At 42.9% G+C, this 16437-nt stretch overlaps 1 protein-coding gene across 1 annotated transcript in view; it reads right to left on the bottom strand.

Moving 5' to 3' along the window:
* The window catches only part of LOC119176258 (A.superbus venom factor 1), a 151804-nt gene that overhangs the window by 36245 nt on the left and 99122 nt on the right, over positions 1 to 16437 (bottom strand). Inside the window, exons 26-32 of the mRNA XM_037427452.2 lie at positions 16070 to 16147; positions 14655 to 14823; positions 13939 to 14102; positions 12336 to 12494; positions 11472 to 11579; positions 10387 to 10456; positions 9783 to 9849 (exon numbers count right to left, since the gene is read on the bottom strand). Coding sequence (XP_037283349.2) covers positions 9783 to 9849; positions 10387 to 10456; positions 11472 to 11579; positions 12336 to 12494; positions 13939 to 14102; positions 14655 to 14823; positions 16070 to 16147 — 815 coding nt within the window. The remainder of the gene's footprint in view (positions 1 to 9782; positions 9850 to 10386; positions 10457 to 11471; positions 11580 to 12335; positions 12495 to 13938; positions 14103 to 14654; positions 14824 to 16069; positions 16148 to 16437) is intronic.

The following is a 16437-nucleotide window of genomic DNA, read 5'->3' as shown; positions in this document are numbered from 1 at the left end:
CAAGGTATAGCCAAGACGTTGCACTAGCTATTTGACTTCGACAGCCTTTCCGGTCTGAATGTCTCTCGGCCACGTGGCACTATAAATGTGCGGCCGGCTTACGTGAGCTAGGAAAAAGAAGCATCTAATGGAGCCCTGAGCCCTGAAAGATCTGAGCATGGTCAGAAAACGCCGTAGATCGGTAGTCGAGGCTTGTGTGAACATGCAAGCCAAGCATTATAGTGTAGCACGGGGCCTGGAAATCAAAGATAATTCTCAAAGTAGGTTAGAAGTCGTTCGCTATTCTCTCGATAAATAATGCCTTAAACCCGAATGGTTGCGCCATAAGCTCAAGGTATACGGCCACTTGAGCTGTTTAGCCCCCACGGTTGCCACGAGATGCCGCTGCGTGCCAGCATGCTTGCTCGCGTTCACACTGGAAGTAAGCCGCGCGTTCGAAGAAAAAAAAAGTCACAGCTTTGCCGCAAAGGCGAAGCAGTGAACGCGATAGCAACGAATCGGAAGGTCTCCTGCAGAATGGCAAGCAGATCAAAACGTGCCCCTAGTTTCTCACGCACTAAGAACGCACGAAACGTACTTTCAGGTACAGTTTACGTGAATAAGCGTCTCAGTTGTTACTTCGCTGTGTCTGAAAAGCGCGCCCTTTTCGGAAAAGGAGGCTGTGCAACGATCGCAGTGACCTTTGTGCGCCCAGTAACAAAATCGTTCGGATGAAACTCAAAGGCTAGCCAAGACGTACGATTCTCCTCACTTCAAGAAAGGGAACGCGATCGAGCGTACACCCCCCTATTCTCTACGCAGGCCAAAGTACGCGTGAGAGATGAGAGCCGCCGCGTGCTTTCTGCGCCATCTTGCTGATAATGCTGAAAACACTATAGTTCCCCTCCGAGATACCCGACAACAGCGGTAAGTGGTAGATAATAATAGCTTGCCATTTGAACGTTGAAGGAGGTACCTCTCGGTGGTTCAGTAGTTAACACCTCGCATTCACGACGTGGAGGTCTCACATTCAATTCCGCGGACGGGAGTCTTTTTCTGAGATTGTTTTTTCTTTCTTGCGTTTTCATATATATAAATACGTATACATATACGGTGGTAGAGAGCTTGAAACAACAAGCGTAGATTTAGTAAATGAGGCTGTTGCTATTTTTCTTGGGCACTTATCTTTGGTAACCTTTTTACCACATCACTTTGCGAACAGTTAAACGTGAAAAGGATATGTTGTGCACTGTTACTAGCTTTTTGCCTTGCATCTGTTTAACGAGCATAATTACCCTAAGTATATTTGTATTACTATTTGATTAAAGTCCTACGCTACGTTACCTCCAACTTCTAATACAATTGTACACTGCGCTAAACAAACAGGCAAATTTAAAATATTTATCCTAAAGCATTGGCGCCCACCAGCACCAGTTCCCCAAACCTAGGCCAATACCTAGAAGCACGTGCGAGCTGAACGTGTCGCGTGGATTTATCTTTGTGTACGAAAGTTGGTACCAAGAGCCGTCGGAGTCTAGAAATTCAAGCTGAACCCTTGTGGTGAGTGATGCGAACACGACATTACTTTTCTTTACTAACTTTTTTCCTTTCGCCACTTTCTTAGAACTAGAAATAATTCGCTCCTTACGTTCCCTCCTTTATTTTGCGTTATTGGTCTAACCAATGATGTAATTACTAATACGTATAGCTGACTCCCGTCTGAGGGCCACTGTCTGCTTCTAAGTCTATTTACCAGAGTGTTTTAATTTACTACCCCAAAACGTCAGCAAATCAGCATACAGCCTTAAAGGCAGCGCCTGTCCATTCTTTCGCAGCTAGAAACTTTTCGCGTTCGGTTTTCATGCACTCCAACCAACCGCGACGGATACGCTCAACGTAAGAATCACATGGAAGTAGCTGATTAGTCAGAATACAAGTGCGCGTAACTCCTGAGTTTACAGAAACCATCAAAGTAGGAGTGCGAACACTCAAAATCAGCAAAAATTCGTCATTGCGGACATTTTGAAACCCACAATGTCAATATGTAGCGTGACAGGAAGAAGTTAGGAGAAAACAAACGCGTGAAAAAAAGGGTGATTCAAGGCCCTAATCCGGCACAGGCTCGCAAGGACAGTAGTTTAAAACCACTCAGCGTGCTTTTTTCAAAAATAGAAAAATGAGATTTTCAGACAATTAGCAGAAAATAAAGGTGAGGCGAGCTACGAGCTAGGTGAAGTTGGGAGCTTATAGGTGGTCAGGTGGTTTTATACATTGCTAATAAAGTGCAACAGAGCTATACTTAGAGATAGCGCAGCAGCCAAGTATGCCATGACTAAAATCTGTTCGAATAGAGATGTCGAATCATTGCCAATTGTATATCTACCTAAAATGCGCGAGGAAGGAATCGTTGAAAAAAGGTCTGGGGTGTAGCCTCACTGGCAACCATCTGCTAATAATGCACTCCCTGACCATAGCAGGACTGGCCACCTCGGTGCAGTACCTGGCCACAACCTCCCATGAACACAGCGATTAACCCTTGGTCCTCAGTCCCCATCAGCTGCGAAGCAACTGTCCAAGGCGGTGGTCAGACCTGTGACGTGGCTGAGGGTGCTAAAAATGCCTGGGTACGGACAGACCGCCATTGGAATCTGAACATGGCTACCTTCAGCACTAGAACGCTATCCAGTGAGACTAGTCTAGCTGTGCTATTAGAGGAATGAGAGGGTGTTGAATGGGATGTAATAGGGCTCAGCAAAGTCAGGAGGACACGTGAGGCTTAATCAGTGCTGAAGAATGGACACGCCCTATGCTACCATGAATTGGTTGACAGAAAAGAACTCGGAGTGGGGTTTCTCATACACAAGAATATCGCTGGCAACATAGAATACTATAGCATCAGTGAAAGGGTGGTAAGTATCATAATTAAGTTTAACAACAAGTACAAGAAGAAGGTGGTACAGGCCTACGCACCTACATCGAGCCATGATTATCATTTGTTGAACGCTTTTATAAGAAGACGCAGAGTCAGCCATTAATAAAGTAAAGACACAGTATACAATTCTCATGGGCAACTTTAATGCCAAAGTAGGCAAGAAAAAAGCCGGAGACCATGCATTGGGGAAATATGGCATCGGCTCTAGAAATGCCAGAGTGGAGTTATTAGTAGAGTTCGCAATATGCAGTAGTTTACGGATTATGAATACCTTCTTCAGAAAACAGGCTAACCGTAAATGGACGTGCCGAAATCCTAGTGGTGAAACAAAAATGAAATTGCCTTCATTCTGTGTGCACATTCAGGCATTCTACAGGATGAAAAAGTAGTTGGCAAGATTAGATGCAGTGATCATAGAATGGTAAGAGCTCGTATGCATCTAGATTTAAAAAAAGGAAAGACACAAATAGATACGAAAGAAGCCAAATAATAAAATGGCGGTGAGAGAAAAATACGGGAATTCAGTTTTGCTTCAGAATTGATTCGAGGCACTAAATGAGATAACCGACGGTAGCGTTGACACAATGAACGACAATATTACTAGTACCAGCAAAGAGCATGCAATTAAAGTAAGAAGTTCAGTCACTACACAGGAAACTGGCAAACTATCTCAGGAGACAAAAAATATTATTAACAGACAACAAGCCATGAAAGCCTCAAATGCAGCCGACAAAACAGAGCTAGTGGAGTTGTATAAGTTAATCTATAGGCATAAAGTAGCCGACATCAGGAGGTATAACATGGAAAGAATTGAGCAGGCTGTAAAAAGCGGCAGAAATCTATGGCAGACTCGTGCATGAACAAACATTGGATGTGTGCATTGAGAAACTAGGAAGACAATGCCATAACCAATATGGATAGGATAGTTGAGATGGCGGAGGACTCCCACAGAGAGCTGTACAGAATCGAAAAGAATCAGAATGATATTGGAAGAAACTATAATGGTCCAAGAGAATTCGACATCCTACCAGTAACGACAGGGAAGTAAGGAAAGCCCTAGAAGAAAGGCAAAGAGGCAAAGCCACAGGTGAAGTTTAAGTAACAACGAACCTTCTGAAAGATGGCGGAGATATTGTGTTAGAAAAATTATCCACCTTATATGCAAAGTGTTTCTTGAGGGGAAGGGTACCAGAATCTTGGAAGAGCGCCAACATCATCTTAATTCATAAGAAAGGAGACGTCAAGGACATGAAAAAGTACAGGCCGATCAGCTTACTCTCCGGTCTCTACAAACTATTTACAAAAATAATAGCTAATAAAATTAGGACGATATTAGAGTTCAATCAGCCAAAGAACCAAGCAGAATTTTGTACTAGCTACTCCACAATATACCATATTCACACTTTCGATCAGGTAATAGAGAAACGCGCTGAACACAACCAACCCTTATACATAGTTTTTATAGATTACGAAAAGGCGTTTGACTCAGTCGAGACATGTGCAGTGATGCAGGCACTACAGAATCAGGCCATCGAAGAACCCTACATAAGCATACTGGAAGCAAATCTACAGAGGATCCACAGCCACCACAGTTCTCCATGAAGAAAGCGAAATAATACCTATAATGAAGGGTGTGAAGCAGGGAGACACGATCTCTCCAATGCTATTCATCGTGTTTATAGGAGGTATTCTAGACCCTAGACTGGGAAGAGTTGGAAATAAAATGTAATGAAGAGTGCCTTAGTAACCTGCGATTCACTGATGACATTGCATTGATGAGTAACTCAGGGGATGAATTACAGTTCCTGATTACTGAACTGGGCACGGAATGCAGAAAAAGTAGGTTTGAAAATTATTATGCACAAAACTAAAATAATGTGCAAAATCTCGGCAGAAAACAGCACTTTGTGATACGTGGAGAGGTGCTGGAAGTTGTTAAGGAATATGTATACTTAGGACAGGTAATAACCGTGGAGCCGAACCACAAGATTGAAGTAACTAGAAAAATAAGTATGGGGTGGAGCACATTTAACAAGCACTCTCAAATTATGACTGGCAGACAGCCAGTATTCCTCGAGAGGAAGGTATAAAAGAGTTGCATCTTGCCTGTACTTACCTATGGAACAGAAACCTGGAGGCTTACAAGGAGGGTTCAGCTTAAATTGAGGACGACGCAGCGAGCGATGGAAAGGAAAATGATAGTGTTAACCTTAAAAAACAAGAAGAGAGCAGAGTGGGTCAGGGAACAAACCGGGGTTAAGAATATCATAGTTGAAATCAAGAAAAAGAAATGGACATGGGCGGACACGTAGCTCGTAGGCAGGATAACCTGTGGCCGTTAACGATAACTGACTGGATTCCCAGAGAAGGCAAACGCATGAATGGGAGACAGAGAGATAGGTGGGCCGATGGGATTAAAAAGTTTGCGTTTATAACGTAGCAACAGAAAGCACAAGACCGGGTTGATTGGGAGATCATGAGAGAGGCCTTTGCCCTGCAGTGGGCGTAGTCAGACTGATGATGATGATGAATACGGTGCATGACATTGACGCCGACGCCGGCGCCAAAATTCAGGTGAGAGTGTCCATATAATTGCTATCGCAATAAAAAGAAACGCTTAAGGTCCTGCTGGACGCTGAAGAACGCACGTAGTTTCATAACTCCTCAATATCAACCACTGCCCACTCCCTCAACCCGTGCGTAGTTTTCAGCATGCCCGCTGGTATGAACAAAAGTGTGCGACTAATTCCAGTAACTCCACTCATGCTTGACAGATACTAAATATTTTTCGCGGAGTTGATTTGTGAAGCAATGAACTCATTTTATCAAACCATTCTATGATTACTTTGAAAAGTGTTGCATTTGACATGGGTTTATGTTACTGTAATTGCACGCGTTTGACTGTTAAAAAATAACGCATCAGATGGAATGACATGGAAGTCGCAATAATAGGGTACTCCTAATGGAAGATCCTGAATCGAAGGGCCCACGCAGTGAGTTGTTTTGTGCACGCTAGCTTTCGCTGCTTGTTAGTAGCCAGGAAAGAAGAAAAAAACTACCAGTAATAAATGTCAGCTCGAGAGTTTTGTCACAGTTCGTAAGCAACTGCCATAAAATTCATCCCGAGAAAGATCATCTAGGGCATGCCACTTAACAGATCAGTATTCACAAAGAAAAGTTTTATGCTAAAGTTGTTCGTAAATAAGAATTTCAGCCAATGGGGATTCTGGGCGTATTACTACTGAAAGAAACTGGCCAACAGTAAAGAACTGTTACTCACGAGGACATTTGCGAATTCAGCGTCAGGAGCTGTGGCGCATTTCAATTCACTGGTTCGTATTTATGGGGACCATTCAATAATGGTGCACCCGTTATATACTTAAACATCGTGTCACAAGCATTTCGGGGCGGGGTTTGAAAAAAAATGAAGCCTTTCACACAGACGAAACAAGCAACGTATTGAGCACCCGCATAAACAACTCTTCAGTGGTTCATGTCCTTGTGTTCGCCTAAAAAGTTCTTGGTGCTGCAAGCTAGCATCAGCATTACCTACAGTAACTTCGTTTTATAAGCTGATATACTTGAAGAGCTTGAAGTATATTAGAGACATCAGAGCAAAGAAAGCTGAGTGCCTGAGTTTAATATTGCACTCTTAAATTCAAATTCACGCTGAAGTTCCTAAATATTATTTTGTAAACAAAATTCTGCAGTTTTCAGCGACCTCCGGCTAGTTTGGAATCGGTAAATGTGCAAACAGAAAGGTTGGCAGCAAAAAGAGTGAAAACACTTCTACATGCAGGAAGTGAAAGGATATTGTATATGTGCCTTCAGAGTATACTTTTTCGTGTGCATTACAAATCGTTTCCAGTGTGATAAAATCTTCGTGGAGGACTTCCAGAAAGAAACCGTGCTATTTTAATCTCGCGGCCGTCGGAGGCGTTCATTGATGGCGGTCAAAATTTCTACACTCAATATTCGACGAAATGTCCTTGGAAGACAAGAATGAGCACATTTGGCCTCATTTATTTCCCTAATTCTAACTGAAGAGCCAATCGGACGGCCTATATTTGGCATTTCTTCTGAATGTAAATTTTAGTTCGTCCGCAACTCACTGCGAGATATAGCCTCGCCGCGTCGGTCTTGTGGCTAAGGTACTCGGCTGCTGACCCGCAGGTCGCGGGATCGAATCCCGGCTGCGGCGGCTGCATTTCCGATGGAGGCGGAAATGTTGTAGGCCCATGTGCTCAGATTTGGGTGCACGTTAAAGAAGTCCAGGTGGTCGAAATTTCCGGAGCCCTCCACTACGGCGTCTCTCATAATCATATGGTGGTTTTGGGACGTTAGACCCCACATATCAATCAATCACTGCGAGATATGTGATCTGAGGGAAAAGTATGAACGTTTCGGCATATAGCGAAGCTCGCACAGCCGATCATTGCTTGTACTGTCGAAACGTAACGTAGATGTCGTAACGCCCACCAGCTAGCTGTTTGGGAATACATACACTACTTTCCCAACACCAATTCTCTGTTAGCTGTGTATGCCTGTGCCAGACGCACATGTGGAAATCACGCCGGATTCAGAATGGCGCACTTCTTTTTCGCCACAGATTTCTCGATGTTATCTCAGCTGGTTTTCTCGCCGTTATCTGAGATATAGGAGCCCCACTTCAAGACTGCCTATTCAAAGAAATTAAAAAAAAAGTAAAGCGTGGGTCTATAATGAGGCGAACAGTGGACCAATGTGGATTAAACAATATTATCGGGGGGTTTACGTTCCAAAACCATACTACGATTACGAGAGACGCTGTAGTGAAGGGCTCCGGAAGTTTCGACCATCTGGTGTTCATAAACGTGCACTGACATCGCACAGTAAAAGGGCTTCTACCATTTCGCCTCCATTGAAAGGTGACTGTCATGGCTGAAGTCGAACCCACTACCTCCAGGGCAGCAGTCGTGCACCCTAGCAACTGTTACACCGAGGCGGACCAATGTGAAATAAAAATTGTTTAATTTGAAGGAAAAGAAGTTTAATCCGAGGTAATACGTACAGGACGCAGAATTTCGATCTCGGTTCTGGAATGTCCAACAAATGTTGTCCATATTGGTCATGTTAAAAAAGATAGAAGCACGAACATTACAAATCCATAACACTGCGCTAAAACCCGACATCGACGTTTTTTAAACTGCACTTATTGAGGACGCAAAATGGACCAATCTTAAACTTTCCACACGAAGATACAGCATACGACACTTTCTTGCAATGTGTGCAAGGGTTCTACTAAAGTCGTTCTCACAAGCTTTATTCCAGCGGGGCGTGTAATACATCGCTTGTGCTCGCTTTGTGGGTCTTATTAGGCACTGTTGAAAGCAATCTTATAATTTTTATTTGCTAGGCTATAGAGTAGTAAACGTGATATCCTTGCTTTTGAAAAATTCGAAATCTCCAAAGAGCACAGAAATTTATGGCCTAAACAAAAAGAAAAAAAGGCCTATATACATAAGCCATTAACTGTTATTGAGAAAAAATTCTAGTATATCCTGGTTGCGGACATGTGACTAAAGTAAACCACGCCACACCCAATGGCGTAGAGTTTGTAGGAACAAAAAGAGCTTCGTGAATTAGTTACTTGATTTCTGTAAATAATCAGTATATTGTACGACTGCATATTGAACGTAACAAAATGAATCAGTCAATGCAGTGGTTTTCGAGAAAACCTGTTTGTCAGTGCTCATGAATTTAGACAACAGACAATGAAGAATGTTTTCTTTTTAAACAGTTAAATTTATATTGAGCGATTCCCCCTACAGTGCGTCCCGATGCATTTCTTTGAGAGACGCACTTTCTTCATGACTTGTAGTAAATATGAGGCTATCAGAAGAAATCTGTCTGAAGGGTTCAACCATATGCCTTGTTGCATTGGCAGTAACACTAACTATTTAGGGGCGAAGCTTCTTATGACCTGAGGCAATCCCTCGTCCTTCTGGCGTGTCTAGCAGCATTTTCCTTATCATACAATAGATCGTGTGTGTATATGCCCTTGGAAATATTATCACTAGATGGCTTTAGTGGTTTTCGTATAGTTGACGGTTTCTTACAGTTGACGGATGGACGGACGAACAGACAGACAGACAGACAGACAGACAGACAGACAGACAGACAGACAGACAGACAGACAGACAGACAGACAGACAGACAGACAGACAGACAGATGGACGGAAGCATGAACAGACTCGTGGGCGGTCGGATGGACGGACACTTCGCCCCATTCATCATCATTCACTTCATGGATATGCTGCGAATTTTTTTGTTTTTAATTAAGGCAGGAAGCCTTATTTGCTTCATGGAACGGTAAAAGGGACCTTCGACACCGTGAATTGCATGGTGAAACTCGTATGTGAAAAATTGTATGGTCCTATATGAAATTCCGACATCAGTAGTAGGAGATGTCAAGATGTAACTTCATCAGGCTGCTTCTTTACGCGGAAATTTCTGACGTAATCAAGACATATGACAACAGTCACATTACATCGTCGCTTGCTCAAAAGTGAGGTGATATCGGAGGAAGTCCAACACAGGGTGAAGTGTCATCACGAGGGGTGGAAATAGGATAATTACAATTGACTAAAAAAAACAAAAAACAGCTTTCACCTTCGATTTTTTTTAGACAAATGCATCAGGGGCCATGTGAAATTTTGGAGGGCATGTGTTCATGCTTAACGTTCCTGAAATTGGTTTTGTCATGCGGTAGTAAAAATAAGGGGTCTTACAATCTGCACCATGAAAAAAAAACATTTTTAAAAATTGCTCGAGCACAACGGCATGTACCAAACACGCCGACTGCAGCAATCAGTGAAGCTCGAGATCTCACCTTGCGCAGACCTCCATGCGATAGTCAGGCCTGATGTTCTGATGGCGCACGTTTCTATCTTCGACACCTAAAAAAGAGAGCGTGTATTTATTGAACATACTTACAAGTAATAAAAAAAATTGACGGTGTTCGGGGCTCATGCGGCATCATTCAAGCACACCGAAAAAAAGTCTCATGTCGCAGCCGTGTCACAGGCATGTGAACCAGAAATAGCACAGGCAAACAGAAGTTGAATGTGGCCGGCATCACAAGGGTGAGATACAGGTGCCACCATGATGCGCTTTGTAGTTCACAAAACCTTTGAGGTGCTTTATAGCTAGCGTGGGTAATTTGTGATGTTGTAAATCGTCTCAAAAATAACGAGCTACTATTACTTTAACACACATCAGAGGCATCGCCGGTGCTTTGGTACAGATATTTAGATGCAAATGCCTGTAAATTAATTCTATTTGGCACTACATTTTTTTATACTAAAATTTCAGGGCTGTAGTTTGCGTTGCTGTCTTGTATTTAGAACGCGGGACGTGTGTTTGGCTTTTTTCACTGTGACGGTGAGTTCTCTGAAAACCGGGTTAAATTGGAGGTACATTTGTGGAATACTTACTACGAGAAATTCGCGTCAGTATTTCAAACTGGCTTAGATGCTTCTGTTCGAAGTTCGCTGTGATGTTGAACTGAAACACACAGAACGAGGCGAGTGTAAGTAACATTTGTAAATACAGCCAAGGTTGCTTATATGTGTTATAGTTTTCTTACTTTCACATATAATACCACTTGGAGGTTAGCGAATAAGACATAACGCACTTTGAACGCACCCCTTGAAGATTCGTGAACAGTAAATGGCTGTATAAAGTCGTGAATGAAGCATCTGACTAGCCTAATTATTTCCTTATTTGACTTCTTGCGTTGACTTATCACAGCGCTTAGACGCTGATATGCTCGTACGATGGTTCTGCAGGCTCTGTATACGTTCACAATATATCAGTAATTTACGGGAAAATCCCCCAAATACTACGTAATCGCGTATGCTTATTAGTTATTAGGGGTTTGTAGTCTGTAAAAAGTTTAACGATGATGCTTAGTATGGTGACACTAAAGAAATTCAATACGATGCGTCGAAGGATTTCTGTGTCATGTAGTTGTTGCAGATGAAAACTCCAAAAACAAATTATGTTACAAAGTCGCGCGGCGAAACGTAGGTTGAAATATATCACGTTCAGTCTTTTCTTATGTGTGATCTAAAAAAAAAAAGAGCTGTCCTGGTGAACTTGTGCTTTTCGCGTACCCAGTGTTGTAAACGTCGTATAATCATTTTGTAATACTTTGTTAGCCGTTTAGCAACGTGTGCATTGTTTCATGATGGACCGTATGCTGTTTTCTTGTTTTATTTGTTGTTTTTCTCTCTTTGTGGTTTGCTTAATTTATGTCAACCTGAAACTGATGTAATTTTGATGCATTTTCTTTTTATTTCATAATTCCTTGAAGTTTTGAAAAATGACGTCAAATTGTTTTTTCATGTTTGCGCTCTGCGGATTTGTAATGCCAAGTGAAAAGGGGTAGGAGCCTCGTCAAGCTGCTAACATAGCTGCTTTTTGCTCTTATCCTTGGGTTTTCTTTCCGTAACTCTGTGAAGAAAATGCTCAATAAAACTGAAACTGAAATTGAAACTGAAACTAAAAGCAAGTATACCTTGCAAATGTTATCCGGGACTTTGGCTTTGTAAGTATAGTTGAAATACAGAATTCCGGTTCCAGATCCTTTGACGTTGACGAATATTTTTTCGCTTCCTTGGTCAATCTAAAAAAAAGCAAACTTAATGACAAAAAGCAAGTTTAAATGACAATATTCAGCGGAAGAAAAAAGTTTAGATACTTTTGAGTCTGTTTTTTGCATTGTCATTGGACGCACCCAAAATCTTGTCTAGCGTTTATGTGGTTATCCGCTGCTTGAGTAAACTAGTGATATAAAAACAAAATACTTGGAGGAAAAATACATTTTGTGAATACTGTTTTTACTGTATGGTAAGCGTGTTTCAAGTATACCGGCAGATAGACTGACTGAACGAGAACTAACTGCATGTTTATTCATTTTATAATAGCTGTATAATTTATTATTTGGCATTCCTATGTACGAGCAATATAACCTCAGCCATTTAAAAGTCTTGTATTCAGAACATATTATGTTAGAAAAGAAAATAATAAAATATGATGTAATACGCCACAAGGCGGCACATGAAATTTTGGATAGAAATTTCTTCATCAGCTGCACACGAAAACTTGCAACCTTTCTGAATGACAGAGTCAGAAGTGTGATTTCCTCAGTGGGTTGCCATAGAGGGCGACAGCAATCATTTAACAGCGGCATTGCCACGCTGCTGTTGTACACTCATTCAGCAATATATATTTGTTTTTTAAGTTAGCTAACATATCTGTAAATTTTACAAGCTAAACGTAGCATCCATAATTTCTTATCGAGTGCCCAGCTCGCTATAGTTCTGTCACGTCCATTGTTGACAGCAGTTGGCAACATTTCATCGCGTTAAAGCCAACTCACCTCAATCTTGTTGAGGACAGTGGCGTTATCCCGCTTGATTTTTAAGCTCTTCTTGAAGTCCTTGTTGTTACTTAAGGTCACTTGACATGACAGGTCAAGGCTGTTTTCTTTGGCATAGGTGGCATACCTGGTAAGTGCTTGGAGAGCCAGCGTAGTATCCTGGCAAAAACAAGCAACCAAAAACAAAAAAAGTCAGAGTTTCACCGCAAGGGTGAAGCAATCAACGTGATAGCAACAAATCGTAACGTTATGGTAAATGAGGCTGGCAGCCAGCTCTTTTGGTAGCAGTCTCACGCAACTCTACAAAACGTTGCCCTGCCGCAGTGGTCTATAGTGGCTAAGGTATTGTGACCCACCAGTCACGGGATCGAATTCCGGCAGCGGTGGCTGGATTTTATATGGAAACGAAAATGCTGTAGGCCCGTGTGGTCAGACTTGTGTGCACGTTAAAGGACCCCAGTCGGTCAAAATTTCGGAGCCCTCCACTACGGCGTCTCTCAAAATCATCTGGTGGTTTAGGGAAGTACGTTAAACCAAATTAATAATTAATATTTTCTTTGAGAGTGCCGCACGTAAAATGGTATACGAGATGACCGCTGATGAATCAAAAGATAGCTAGATAATGTGCGCGCCATCGATGACCACGCTCTAAAATCAAAGGTTGCAGTTGCTGCTCGAGAGACCCTCCTCACGTCTTTCCACCCGGCGTTTCATCTGCGATCGAGCATTCGACTGCCGGTTGAACAGGTGGGCGGATTCTATCGTATGCGCCTCGGACCGAAGCAGATGAGCCGTCTTGTTTGATCTCTGCTTCAGCCACGTTCACCGTCCACGCCCACACGCTATGGACGGTCGTATTTCGTTAGAGGCGGAATGGTAGATGCTCGTGTACTGTGCGATGTCAGTGCACCTTGATGTCCGAACACGAGATGGTGAAAATTTCCAGAGCCCTCCACCACGGCATTTCTGAATCATATTGTCACGTCGCTCCAGGGGTCTACAGAAGGTTTGTTGAGGTCTGAGCAACAGGGCTATTACCAAGCGCGTTTGTCGTGCTTGCTCGCCAAAGCGGGGACATGCGCGCACTTCTTTCTTTAGTGATGTGAGCCTTCGCCTAGGTATACGATCCACTAGTAGAAGTACGTGGCAATATGTGGGTTTGAGAAGTAAAACCCCAGATATTTTTATTGTTATTCGCACACTCTTACCCGCTGGTAGAACGCACGATGCACTAGGGAATATTATCAGCTTGATCTTTGTACGCGACATGAGGCCGGCGGTGATGGACAAAAACCGTCGAGACTGTCCGTATAATTGCTATCGCAATAAAACAAAACAGATTACTTATCCGGCTATGTGCTAAGTAAAAAACAAAACATCCGATGAAAAGCATTTGTCACCATTTGTGCAAGTATACAAATATACAAACGATCGTATGCAACAGTTGTCGACACTTTCTGTCTGAAATTTAATGGTTTTCATACTTACTCTCTCAACGACAAACTTTTGGTACACGTAGTCGCCGCCACATTAAGCGATGCTTCGGATGCCTTTATATGCTCCCGTGTTTCATCCAGAGTCTGAAAAATTAGAGGTGGCTTACCTGAGTGGTCTGGAGAGATCCCTTGGGACTCATCCTGCTGGCTAGCCACTGGACGAGGGTTGCGACATAATTAACACTATCCAATTCATTAATGAATGTCATAATAGCGTAAGCTGTTGCTTGAGAGGACACAACTTCACTGGATCCTGGCACATGGCGCTCACCTATGTCCGAGAAGAATACGTGTGGAGTAAGCGAAAATTGAAAATAGTCATTGTGAAGCATGATTTATCCCCCCCCCCCCTAAAGCCCACTTCACATAGAGGTATTTTGGAGATTCCCCCAGTGCGAATGTAAGTGTACAAGAACGAGTTTGCTGTACCGATGAATTAACGAACAATATGCCATAGAAGTGCAGCCACAGATGCAATAGAGTCGGCGCCATCACAGCGGATGGGAAGAGTCGCCTTCATGGCTGCGAGCAGTGCGGGTTAACACTCTCAAGATTAGACGAAAGCACAAGTGCTCAAAAATATTGAAAGGTATGGGAAAAGCCACCGCCGCTGTAGAGCATCGATGACAGAGCATTGGAGGCATTATCCGGATGCTCTAGGTATATGTAACCACATATCTAATTGCCCTCCCCCCCTTTTTTTCTGTTGACCAGCTTTTCAGTTTTAAGTGAAGTCACTTTTTAAGCTGCTATTGCGAGCAACATGCCTAAATATGCGTGCATATCTAACAGAAGGAACCATTGCCTTCGAGAGGCACCATACCTTGGTCGAGGCGCATGGAGTCTCGCAGCCATTGGATGACATTCTGCCTTCCTGGGCTTTTAGCCAGCGACAAGGCATACGCTGCCAGTGCCAACCCTCCCGGTGTGTCTCCTTGTTTTACGTATCGTTCCACAAAGGCTGCAGCTCTCTCCTTTGAGAGGCTTGGAACCTTGGAGAAGAAAGTGAGGAAAAAATTGCACCTGAGTATCCACGGGGGCCTCACGCTAGGAGCAATGCAAACTGTTTGACTTGGGTGGCTATAGTAAAAAAGCCAGAACAAAATTTGACCACTATAATGCGCTGTGGTTGAGGCACTTGTGGTTTTACGGTGTGTGGTTATATCCGCATAGTCATCATAACATTGCTCCCGTGTATTCTGATGTGGTGCATGCTACCGAATTCACAAGGCTCTTCGTTCGTAAGAGCTATTTACTATGGTAGGCTGGCTTTAATAATGATACGCCCAGTTATGATGACTGGCGAAATGTTGTTTTGCGAGCGATTTTAGCCTAACATGTTTTAACGAATTCAGTCTCTCGATCGCGAGTGATCGCGATTAAATTATTTCTCTTCGCGTATGCTCGCTGTCATGGAATTTCTTTTCTTTATTTATTCAATACTGCAGACCTACAGGTGCAAGCTGAGCATCGTGCTATGTCAACTGTTCTGATATGGAGCGCACCTAGATTTACTGCCTCGTCCTCCTCGGTAAATCAGCGGTGCTCGGCTGCTGACCGGAAGGTGGTGGGTTCGATCCCGGCCGAGGCGGTTGCAATTCGATGAAGGCGAAATGGTAGAAGCCCATGTACTGTGCGATGTCAGTGCATGTTAAAGAACACCGGATTGGCGAAATTTTGGGAGGCCTCCACTGTGACGTATGTCATAATTATATCATGGTTTCGGGGCGTAAAACCACATATTATTATTACATTTACTACCTCATGTATCTCACTCCAACGTTCAAGAGGCCGTCATTACAGACAAGTGCAGCACTAATGGGCAACTTTGAACGTATGTATGATTGTTACGTTTTCTTCTGCCATAAATCAGAGTCATGACAAGCTCATGAGCATCACGTACAAGAGTCGTAAGCTATGGTGGCAAGAAGACACACGCCACAATATGCTCTACAAGATAAGTACGTTAGCATTTGTATAGAATCTAAGAAACAATCTAAGCGCCTTTTTCGTCTTTGCCACGCATCTCTTACGAATGGAAAGCTTCTAGCATTCAACCCCGCATGCTCTACATTTAACATCTGAACGCGAACAGATCGAATTGCGGCCATTCAGTATTGATTTGGCAACTGTATCCACGCCAATAGTACCCTAGCGTTACTGAATGCTTATCGAAGTATCATGCCTGTTTCCGAATTCTTCTTTAAACTGTCATAAACTCAACGTCGACCAACTTACCTTAAAGCCCTCGGCGTCGCACACTTCGAGAGTAATCAGCGTATAGGCCGTCGTGGCTGTTGGGTGCTGTAACTGGGCCTAGATGTTCGAGTAAATAAACAAAAAGTTTTATTTTTTAGCCACAATAAGGCCGGGCAGTGCGCAAAGGGCCAACGACCCGCTACTGTCACCATGACAATTTTAAGCTTACACAGTTGAACTAAGTTGGCAAGTTCACGAAGAATTTATGCCAATCACGTGAAGCGCATACAAGGTAAAACACGCGAAAGGCGATATGCTTATGCCAGTGCAGATAAAATTAAGAGAATTTGTGAAACAATTACACCATGGTTATATCAAAATGTTTTGTTCTTTTTCTTTTCATTCTT

The sequence above is a fragment of the Rhipicephalus microplus genome, chromosome X (genome assembly GCF_043290135.1).
Source record: "Rhipicephalus microplus isolate Deutch F79 chromosome X, USDA_Rmic, whole genome shotgun sequence".
In the NCBI taxonomy this organism is placed as follows: Eukaryota; Metazoa; Arthropoda; class Arachnida; order Ixodida; family Ixodidae; genus Rhipicephalus; species Rhipicephalus microplus.
Note: the sequence above shows the minus strand (reverse complement) of the source record. Positions and strands in the feature narration are given on the sequence as shown.